Here is an 11,637-nt window from a genome sequence, read left to right on the forward strand (position 1 = left end):
AGTGGGGAAGAAAAGAAGGGCTTGAGATAATCTGATACAAAAAGGGCAGTGTAAGAACTGGATATGGCCTGGAAACATCTTTTTTGCAATTCCAAAAGACCTCCAAAAGACCTCCAAGTGGGTAAGCAAAATATTTTGTATTTTGCATTGGGAAAGGTTAAGAGCAAAATAAGCTTTACCACCTGCCTCCCATGATACCTGATTCCCTTGGTATGTGGCTATTGAGATAATGAGAGAAGCCTAGTGCAGGCTTCAAATGAAAAGAAAGAAAAAGAAAAGAATGGCCCACCTTTTTATAATCCTTGATACTATCATCTTCGGTTCGGTTGCTGAGAGCGGCTCTTCTGGTATAGGCACTGCTGCGGCCTGAGGGTCGGTCACTAGAGGTATCAATAGTGCCAGTGCTTGAACTTGCTGAATCCAGCCTGAAGTTAAATATAGTTTAAAGCAGGTTCATTCACTTTCAAAACCATTTACAACTTTAGAAAAAAAAGTTTTTATAGCAGAGATACCCAATGCAATGACAGAAAAATATTTAACATGTGTAGAAGTGAAAAAAAGAAAGTTCATTCAAAACTGACAGGAGAATATCATATTTGAAAGGCAAAGGAATTCAGATAAGAGGTGAACATACTGGTCAGATAAAAGATGGTAGTCTTGAAAACAAATATAAGGCCTCATGAGTACAGTTCCATAAGCAGTTAAGAAGAGGCAATTCATTTGGAATACTGATGTGTGTGTGTGTGTATGTGTGTGTGTGAATATACATACATTATTATTATTATTATTATTATTATTATTATTATTATTATTATTATTATTATTATTATTATTATTATTATTATATTTGGATTTATATCCCGCCCTTCTCCTCGCGGACTCAGGGCGGGATACATACACACACACACACACACACACACACACAGAGGGAGGGAGGGAGAGAGAGAGAAAGAGAGAGATATGCATGCTCTAACAAAAGCATAAATTCTGAAAATCTTACCTGGAGAGCCTTTCATGCTGTAAATAGAGATAAAAGAAGCTCAGATTAGCAATAGCAATAATAAATAGTTTTAATATTATAGCTGGAAAGCTGGAAATATGACTATTATGAAAGTAAATGACAAATAACTATACCATAAATTCAGCAGGGCAGTAGCTCTGGAACTTATCTAGAAACTCTTTGAACTATTTTAAAATATTGCGAAATAACTGCAGCCTAGGAGTTAAACATCTTTCTTAAACATACCAATAATAGCAGATATTTCTGGCAACATCAGGATGATCCTGGTTAGACTAAAGTATCAACACGAACTTTAAAGAAAGTGTTTATATGGAACATATTTATATTAAATAAATGCAGAAGTGCAGTATTATCTGAAGCTCTTTTTATAACGTTGAATTCTCATTCTTATATGACTAACTAGCATAGACAGTCTTATATTTAGGCATTTGTTATTTGTTACAGAAGAATGAAACACATATTCACATTCAAGCACACTATTCTTTCAGGAGATCTAATGTCTAATGCCAAAGATTTTTCCTTAAAAAATTCTATCAAAAGACTATATTTGTCAAACTAAGTGGTTTGTTTTCACTAATTACATAAATGATTACAAAAGCACATGCAGAGATATTAAACTATATACATCTGACAATAGACATTTCTCTTTACTACTTAATTCTGAGATTCTGTTTTGTATATTTATTAAGTCTTGATGTAACTTTTTTAATCAGAATTTATTTTGATTGCATTTTTTCAGTATCGATCTTTTAAAAAATCACATGCTCTCTGTTTCATATGGAAATTGTACTACAGTTATATTAATTAATCTAAGTAATGTTTATCGTATTCTGATGTGCAGCTGCTGTTATTTCTTAGATATTTGTTCTCAATTCTGAAATGGAACTTTTAAAAATTCTTTACAGAATACAAAATTGACACTATAGAAAAATCTGCTCCCAATTTCTTTATATAAACTGAACAACTTATAATTTACTTATATTTAAACTAGATAACCTAGGCTTAAGATTGAAGGCCACATTAACTTTCTAAATTTCATACTTATAACTTAAATTTATGAAGTAAATTATTTAGAAGTAAAACCTCATTTTATGACACTTATAAAAGTCATGTTTATTTTACCAAGCAAATTGTTTTCTGACCATCAACATTTCACTATCCAACATTTGGATATTTTTCTGACAATGGCTCTAACAAGTTTTGCTGCCTAGAATAACTTAATACACCATTATTTTGTACATATATTAGGCCAAAGTTTCTTTTGCCAAAAATAGAGAAATACAGAGGTATATGAACATTAATGCCCATGCTTAACAAAATAAATAAATAAAATTAGCTTTAATGGAAGCTTTCCATGTCAAACATATGGAGGTAATCCACTGAAAGTATTGCAACGTAAGTACTTATATTCTACAAAGCAAAAGAACAGCATCTAGCCATCCTTGTTTGGGCTTGCAAACTAAGCAGGATTGAGGCTGGTTAGGACTTGGTTGGGAAACCACCATAGAATTCCTTTCTAGCTGTAAACTGCACTGGGAAATAAAAAAATATATATTCTGGAAGAATGTAGCAGGAAATGATTTCTGTTATGCAGAAAACTGTATGGATATGACCATGTAGTCACCAATCAAGCACCACTAGGGAGATTTTACTTAGAATACTTTCAAACAGAAAATTTGTCAAAAGAGGAAGCACAATTCCAATTAAAGTACTGAGGCAGGCTAGTTTTCTCTAATAACATTACTATGGAGGAAGTATCTTCTCTGTGTGAATATGTAGCATTCATCTATTTAAGAGGGGTACACGGCAAGGACTGTATTTACTTGAAAGGAAGACAACCCTGCATTTCCAACAGTTTTCCTTTTTATTCTATTCTCAGTACATTCAAGAAGCCCTCCTACTTTAAAGACAAATTGAGGAAAAAATATAATCTTTCTAGCAGACAAAGTTGGTATATCATTCTCAGGCATATCATGTACTGTATTCAAATATAAACGTAAAAAAGTGGGTTTGAGTGTATGTGTGTGTGTATAATGTATAATTTCCATGATTGAGGAACAGTAGATATGCCATCTTTCCCTAGCAGTGCCTTACTGAAAACCTATGTCCAGTTTTACATTTTAATGAAATACTTTTTGAGCATTACATGACAATACAGCTTAGATGTGGTACAAAGAGAAATCAGTATCAGGGAATGGTACAGTTATAGCAAACAGAATGAAATAATTTATGAAAGCAAGGGGTATCATGCTGACCACACTTTTCAGGAATTAGGTTCACTGAAGCAGAAGGAGTTGAAACTCAGCTTTTGCCAAGCTAGTCAAGTGAATAAAAAACTAAATAAGTCACAGGAAATTATTTGACCTTTTCTATAGTACCTATTGGAAAGCTCCGGTCTCTTCTGTACTTGTAATCCTTACCAATATTTGGTTTGTTGCATCCCACATAAATCACGATTGCATAATAAAGTTTATTAAATCTAAAGCTGAGACAAGAGTGAATTTCTGTGTCATAGACCAGGGCTTTTCAACCAGTGGTACGGGTACCACCTGTGGTACATTGGCACCTGACAGGTGGTACACGACCATCCTAGAAAAGTGGTAGTGGGGGAGGGGAATGAGCTGAACCAGTGGCAGCACCGCACAAGCCTTCAGTGAGAGAAGGCTGGAGCTGCAGGGCTGTCAGGGCTCAGCGGAAGCACCAGGATCAGTGCCAGGCTCCAGCTGGAAAGTAGCACTGATCCTGGTGCTTCTGCTGAGCCCAGAAGAAGCACCAATCAGCTGGAATGTTGCAGGATCTCCAGGGTCTTGTGATTTACATTCAGATGCTTGGCAACTGATTCATATTTATGACGGTCACAGTGTCCCAGGGTCATGTAAAGTGACCAAAACCTGCTGCAACCACCCAGCAGACGGGGGGAATAAAAACCAAACACCCCCACCCCACCCCCGCTGCCAATCCTCAACAGAAATGCTCACAACAATGAAAACTCGGACAGGAGGAAGAACGCCGCCGGGTGGGCAGGCAGGTGTCTTGCTCAGCTGTGGCTTGGGGGGCACTTTTTTCAGTGCCATTGTAACTTCGAACAGTCACTAAGCGAACTGTTTTAAGTCGAGGACTCCCTGTACTTTATCACTTTTTTTCCTTTTGGGGGGGGCATCAAGTTTTTGACACCTTGCTAGGCGACTGGTGGTACTGGAATGTTGCCATATCCTAAAAGTGGTACAATGGGTGAAAAGGTTGAAAAGCCCTGTCATAGACTGCTTTTTTTTTTTTTTTAAAGCCAAGTCTTTACTTAATGCAGCATTGTTAACGGATGCATTTTAATGAAAACTGCAAAGCAGCTTGCATGACATATCCAGCAAAATTGCTTACAGGTTTTCTCAAAGAAAAAAAGGCAAATATTAATTTGGTATGGCAATGAGAACATTATGTAAAGAAAATGGACCTTTCCTTATTTGTTTTGGTGCTTTCGAATCAGTGTTAATTTCTGACAAATGTGTGTACAAGTTTTCTTGGCAAAATTTCAGAAGTGGTTTCCCATTGCTTCCTTCCTAGGACTGAGAGATAATGACTGGCCCAAGGTTACCCAGCTGGCTTCATGCCTATGGTGGAACTAGAAATCACATTCTCCCAGTTTTTAGCCTGAGACCTTTAATCTCTAGGATAGATAACTACAGAAGTCTACCATTGATGATGAGCCACAAACTGTAATTGGTATGGAATGTGACTGTTCTCTCTGTATTTAGGCTATTAATAGAGTTGAAAGGGAACATTGCAAATCAGAGCATAGCATAAGAGAAACAATATATGTTTCTTTGTACATTCGTGTCTTCCACATCCCTCTATAAGAGTAGATGCAGGAAACAAAAAGAGGGAAAGTGTCAAACACTTAGCTAATAACTGAGAGTTTATATTTTGTTTCCTGAATAGAAAGCGGCAGCAAAACCAAAAGAGAAGCAACAGTTTAAAAGCAGTAACTCAGCCAACCTACAGAACACTAAAAAGAGCGCCTGAGAGAATTTTCCCAAACTGTTTTTGGCTGACCCAACTGTGAGCCTGTGGCAGTAGTGAAATAAAGAAAAATGAACAAATGAAACTGCATTGCTATGTATTTTTTAGTTTCATTCTGCTTCCTTTATTTCTGTTTTTAATAAAAAGGAACAGGGCTAGGTACTGGAAATTATTCTGCAATGTTGACAACAAAGGGATTGTAAAGAGCCAGGAAAAACATATCGTTTTGATTGTAGATACGTGTAGGATTATGGAACATTACAAACTTACTTTTAAAATTCAAAAGCATTCACAGATGGTATAAGTGTAATTAAAAGCATGTTCTTGACATTTTTACAAGAATGCAATTTTGAAATGGGGAACGAGGGCATAAATAGTCACTTACTCTTTACCAAAAAAAAGAAAAAACTCATTAAATTGGCTTCAATTATTTACTTTTGTTACCAGTACTTAATAAAAAAAAGAAACAGAGAAAAGAGAAGACTCTAATATTTATATTTCTGCAAACAAAAAAGATTCTACTATAATTTCCAACAGCTGTGTTCAAAGATTACAAAAATATTTTAAACTCTGTGGCAGAATTTCTTTTGCATCATAACATTCCAAATTTGTGCCCAACTATTGTGCCCAACGTTAATATACTACATCGAAGGGGAATTGTGAAATGGCAATTGACTCTCCCTTCGCAATATTTTACAAAATTATCTTGTATTTTCTTTATTGTTGGTTACATAATTTCAGCCACTGAGAATTCATGTACAATATATAGTGCAAATAGTAATAACACAATACATAATTAGATCAAGCTATGTGAGATATGAAACCCTTAATCTAAAAAGAAGGGGAAACAAAAACATGTTACCCCTTGGATGATAGAACTGAGGCTGTCCTTCATTCACATCTTGCTTTGCACTGGTATGCAAAGGAGATAGAAACTTTAGGGTATTTCAAATTTCATGAACAGGGAACAGCTGCTTTGATATATCAGTCCAGAAGAGATGCAATCCAGTATCCTTACATGGAATGTATATCCAAATTTATAATCCCAGAATGTGAATGTGTGGGATACATTTTTGCATTTAATAGTAGTGGTGGTGGTGGTGGTATTAGCAGTGCATTTTATTGAGTGCATGCTTATAAGTTATATACTAATATTGGACCTTTCCACCTAAGGAAGAAAGAACACCTAGTTGATCTTGAAACATAATGAGTAACATTTTAATACCTGAGAAGTATTTGGGAGGTTGATACCAAAAAAGTCCAAGAATAAGCTAAGTTAGGATGTCAATCAAAGATTCCAGAAGAAGGTTAATTTACTTACATGTTCTTGCCAAGACAACAACAACAACAACAACAACAACAACAACAACAACAATAATAATAATAATAATAATAATAACAATGATGATAATAATAATAATGATAATAATAATGATAATAATAATGATAATAATAATGATAATGATAATAATAATAAAAAAGTTGGAAGGGACCTTGGAGGTCATCGAGTCCAACCCCCTGCTCAGGCAGGAACCCTACACCATTTCAGACAAATGGCTGTCCAGTCTCTTCTTAAAAACTTCCAGTGTTGGAGCATTCACCGCTTCTGGAGGCAGGTTGTTCTATTGGTTAATTGTTCTAACTGTCAGGAAGTTTCTCCTTAGTTCTAAGTTGCTTCTCATGATAATCACTGCAAGAATTGGTTCTCAGAATGACAAAAATTAAAATAAACACCCAGCTGTGAACTTGTCTTTCATCAGTGAAGATACTGTCTCCTCCCTGGTTGATTAGAAAGCTATTAGAAAAAAATGCTAAAGTCTGCCCAATGTACACAGTGATATATTGATTCTAAATGAAAGTAGTTTAACTGCTCAAATATATTTGTAATTCTATCATAGCCCCAGTTCTCCTGCTAAAGAAAGCATCATGCTCTGAAAATGGTTTAAACAGCTTTTCTATAATATTCTGTCATTAGTAATAAAAAGTGAAGCTTAGCAGGAAAATATGAATTGGAAAATGTCAAGAAAAGAACAATTATGTACATGATTGTTAACATAATTATGCATAACTGTTCCTTCCTTGAGGTTTTCCAACTCACATTTTCCTGCTAAGGTTCACTTTTTACTACAAATGATTATGCTGGTGATAGTACTTAAGCCCATAGTGTATTATTCAACATTTAATAACTAGGTAATCAGATTCAAATATAATGAATAAGATCATCAAAATTTATATTACAATATTGTAGCTGTGCTTATTTTTCCCATTTTGTTCTTCTAGGGGTCATGAATTCAAAAGGCATACATGCCATAAAAACTGGGCCTTCTCCCTTAAATGCTATTTAGTGTTAACATCCAAGAAATGCAAAACAGACAATACCCAAATTGCAGCCCACACCTGGAAATTGTTCCCTGAGGACAGGATAAGTATATAAAAATATATAGCAAAAGAAATCTCAATTAATGGAGCCTCGTTTCCTTCCTTAATTAGTTCTAGTTTATTTAGTCTTTATTCTCTCTTCTGAAGCCAAAAAGAACAAGAAAAAATGAAATCTGATGCATATTTTTACTGAAAAAGCTGAAAAACATGGTCAGATATTACAATTAGCAATAATAAAGCTTAATTCTTCATTATGTTGTTTCATATTTGCTTTCAAGCAAAAAGCTATGCATTATATGGAAAACATGTACCTGACTTGAAGATTATTTTTCTGTTCACTGTTGAACTCTGATGACATAGGCCTGACAGATTAGTATTTTTGAAATTCTGAGTGACTAGAATCTGTTTTCTTAAACAGATTAAAGGAAGGATGCCTTAAATGTCTTCTCTTTCTTCTTTATTTTTGCAGTCAGCATCTTCTAGAAATGAACCATTTTATAAGAAACTGCATTCAATATATGCCTTCAAGTAACATTATTGGTATGGTTGCTATTGTGTCTTACATCTGACCTTCCCTTGGGCAAATGATTAGGCACTGGAACAGACAGGTCTTTCATCTCACACGGAACAGCTGTTCATATAAAAATATCACTGTAATTCTAATATGGTCTTTATGGGAGTAATATGAAATGTTTTTAACATCAATAATATACCAATTTTAATATAGGAAACAAGTTCTAGCATTGCTCTTTCATTTCAAGAGTAAAACTGGAATACAGTTTATTATAGCATAAGGTGGCTATTAAAAAATCATAATCAATTCTGAAACCTAGAAGAATCTACTTTCTTCAGTTACCTCTTCCAACATTGGTAGTATGACTATTATGTATGGAAGCTATTTACTGTCTTACACTTTTCATCACTAATTGGAACAGTGATCATAGAAAGTAAATACTTTACACAAAGTAGATTATAAGACTAAGACAATAGGAATGAGACAAATATTACTAAGTCTCTCTCTCTCTCTCTCTCTCTCTCTCTCTCTCTCTCTCTCTCTCTCTCTCAGAGTTCTCATTAATGTTTCTTAAATATTCATGAACGTTTTGAGAGCCAGATTGGTCTATGGCCTTTGGCCATAGTTGCCCACCTACTCTTCAAGTAGAAGCTTTGTATCCAGGAGGACCCCCAGATATACTCCAAGTCTGAATAGAGCAGTGTCATTCTGTCCAGAACTAAAGATCAAAATCCTCTAGTTCCCAGATGCAGGGAATTCAGAATCCATAGCCACTCAGTCTTGACAGGGTTGAGCCACAACTTCTTCTATCATTTCTAGTTATCATACCTGTCAGATACTAGGACAGAATCTCTTCAGCTTCACTTGGATAGCTGGCAAAAGAGATGTATAACTGGCTGTTATCAGTTTATTGGTATTATTTCACCCCGCAGTGATGGATGACTTCAACTGGTGGTTACATGTAAATATGAAAAGGAGGGGGAGAAGTTAAGAATCCTGTGACAGCCCACAAAGTGCGCGGGCAGGGGGCGCTAAAGCTTGATCACTCCTCTACCACCAACACAGATTGTGCCTCAAAGGAAGGAGAATCGGACTTCTGGTTCTGGATCGCGGTGTGTGCAGTCGTCCAGAGAGACTCCTCTCTTCGCTGGCTGCTTTCCCTCTGCCGGTAGACCCTTAATCAGGGTGACTACCGATGAGAAGGACTCTCGTTGATCGCGGAGGTACCGATGAGGACTCTCGTTGATCACGGAGGGAGGCGGCAGCTCCTTCCGCGGTCCGAGGCAGCTCCTCAGGGCCGACGGAAAAAAGATCGGCCAGTAACATGGCCGATCATTTAGCTGCACCAGCCAAAAGACAAAAGAACATCTAAGCATTAAGAAACCGGGTGAGACCTTTCCCTCTCTCTCTTTGCCCTAACTACTCTCCTGTTAAAAGCCTTCTGGAATTATTTCCCTGCTTTGAAAGAGCTGCCTTTGTCTATCTGGGAAAAAGAGCTTTAACAAAAGGAAAAAAAAGTTAACTTTTTATTGACTATTTTTATTTTTGGTCACTTTGGGGCCCTGAAAAAAGCCCTATCATAAAACTTTATTATTATATCTATTTTCTAAGTTGGAGAATATTGTTTTCCTATTTCTTGGATTTATTTTTTTAAAGGAATAAATCTTTATTGTTTGGGGGGGAAAAACTTTATTGGAAGCCGGAAAAGAGATTTCACAGCTTACTGAGGGCATCTTGTGGCGAAAACTATTACTGCAACTACATTTTCTCTTTGTTTTTTGAGGTTGGGTTTGACCTTCAAATGATGATAAAAGTGAAAAGATAAAGGATTTGAAACAGCTGGGTGGTGAAGTTGCTTACTAGTAATTGTGGAGGTGGATAAGTGCTGACTGTTTGTATGTGTTAACTGTTAGTTAATATAGCCTCCTCTAAAAAAGTAAAAGACTACCTCACCACTGAAATGGAGGAATTTCATCCACAGCTTGATTATGAACTTATATTAGAAGCAATTTTGGAAGCAACAGTATATATGAAATCCTGGAGAAATATTAAGGATGACATCTCTGAACCACAAATTGAATCTCAAATCCTAATGGATAAATCTACAGGCCAAGGAACTAGCTCTAGAGAGGCTTGTATGCAGCAATATACACAACTTAAAGAGACAGAGGAACAAGTTACTGAGCAAATGGATATTAATCTACAATTTATGGAGAATTTTGAAGATCAAAGAACGACTCTAACTGAGACACTTGCAGTGTTAAAAGTAGCAGGAACTGACTCTCAGATACGAATTACTGAGAATAGTGACATTGTGGATAATCAACTTGTGACTATAACACGAAAACAAACCATCTACACTATACAGATGATATTGGGAGAAGGGAAAGAGAACTTGGCCCAGAGTGAGGGTACTTATCAATACTTATTGATAAGTACCCTCACTCAAATATTGAGACTCGACGATATAGAACAGTGGTGGCGAACCTATGGCACGGGTGCCAGAGGCGGCACTCAGAGCCCTCTCTGTGGGCACGTGCGCTGTCGCCCCAGTTCTAGGCCTTCAGCTGGGTTTTATAAATCCTTTTCGCTTTAGGCCTTCACTGCCGTGTGCAAAAAAATAAAAAAGTTCAATCAGTCAATTTCAACTTCTCTTGGGAAAAAAAAAAGAACTTGCAAAGTTGGAATTCATTGATTGAACTTTTTAGTCCCACCCAGTCTGCTGTTACCACCACAGCCACGTCCACTCAATGGGCCACACCCAGACAATGGGCCACATCCACCCGGCACTCGACGATGCATAAGTGGGTTTTGGGTTGCAGTTTGGGCACTCAGTTTCTAAAAGGTTCGCCATCACTGATATAGAAGCTCTATTGGGAGGGGCAGATATGGCGGGAGCAGAGGACCATATCAGGTTCTGGGAGCACGCACACGCTGCTTACAAGCTTGTGGGTGCTCCGGTCCTCAGGACTCTACTCGGTCTCCAGGGATCTTAGACCCTCGGGCCCGGGATCACCGGCTGATATTATGCAATGCCAGGTCCGTGGTAAACAAGGCCCCCCTCATTCAAGATCTTATTCAAGAGGGGGGTGTGGACCTGGCAGGGATCACCGAGACCTGGCTGGGCACGGAAGGGGGTATACCCCTCGTGGACATCTGCCCGCCGGGTTTCCAGGTATTTCATCAGCCAAGGACCCGGGGTAGGGGTGGTGGGGTAGCGGTCATTATAAGGGAGAGCCTATGTCCGAGGGAGACCACTGTACCTCAGATAGACGGTGTGGAGTCCCTCCTTGTGAAGTGGGGACAAGGGGTACAAGTGGGCCTGTTGATTATATACCTGGCCCCCTGCTATGTATTAACGGCCCTGCCTGAGCTGGCTGACATAATAGCTGGGGTGGCGGTTGGGACCCCCAGACTTATAGTCATGGGGGATTTCAATCTGCCATCAGTGGGCGAAACGTCGGCGGCAGCTCAGGAGTTCTTGGCTTCCATGACGGCCTTGGACTTGATCCAATTAGTACATGCCCCCACTCACATAGGAGGACACACACTGGATCTAATTTTTGTCTCTGGCCAGTGGCAAAATGATCTGGAAACAGGGGAGGTAATCATTGAGCCTCTGTCATGGTCAGATCATTTACTCCTGAAGATGGACTTCCGGACCGCTCCCCCCCGCCGCAGGGAGACGGAACCGCGTAGATGGTTCCGT

At 37.8% G+C, this 11,637-nt stretch overlaps 1 protein-coding gene across 2 annotated transcripts in view; it reads right to left on the bottom strand.

Annotated features, from left to right (window-relative positions):
• PPP1R12B (protein phosphatase 1 regulatory subunit 12B) overlaps window positions 1-11,637 on the bottom strand; it is a 112,446-nt gene that overhangs the window by 16,423 nt on the left and 84,386 nt on the right. For both annotated transcript variants that reach the window (XM_015812518.1, XM_015812517.1), the window contains 2 exons: window positions 1,001-1,017; window positions 290-425 (listed from right to left, as the gene is read on the bottom strand). In XM_015812518.1, coding sequence (XP_015668004.1) covers window positions 290-425; window positions 1,001-1,017 — 153 coding nt within the window. The remainder of the gene's footprint in view (window positions 1-289; window positions 426-1,000; window positions 1,018-11,637) is intronic.

Source organism: Protobothrops mucrosquamatus, unplaced genomic scaffold (genome assembly GCF_001527695.2).
Source record: "Protobothrops mucrosquamatus isolate PMUCROS unplaced genomic scaffold, P.Mucros_1.0 scaffold94, whole genome shotgun sequence".
In the NCBI taxonomy this organism is placed as follows: domain Eukaryota; kingdom Metazoa; phylum Chordata; class Lepidosauria; order Squamata; family Viperidae; genus Protobothrops; species Protobothrops mucrosquamatus.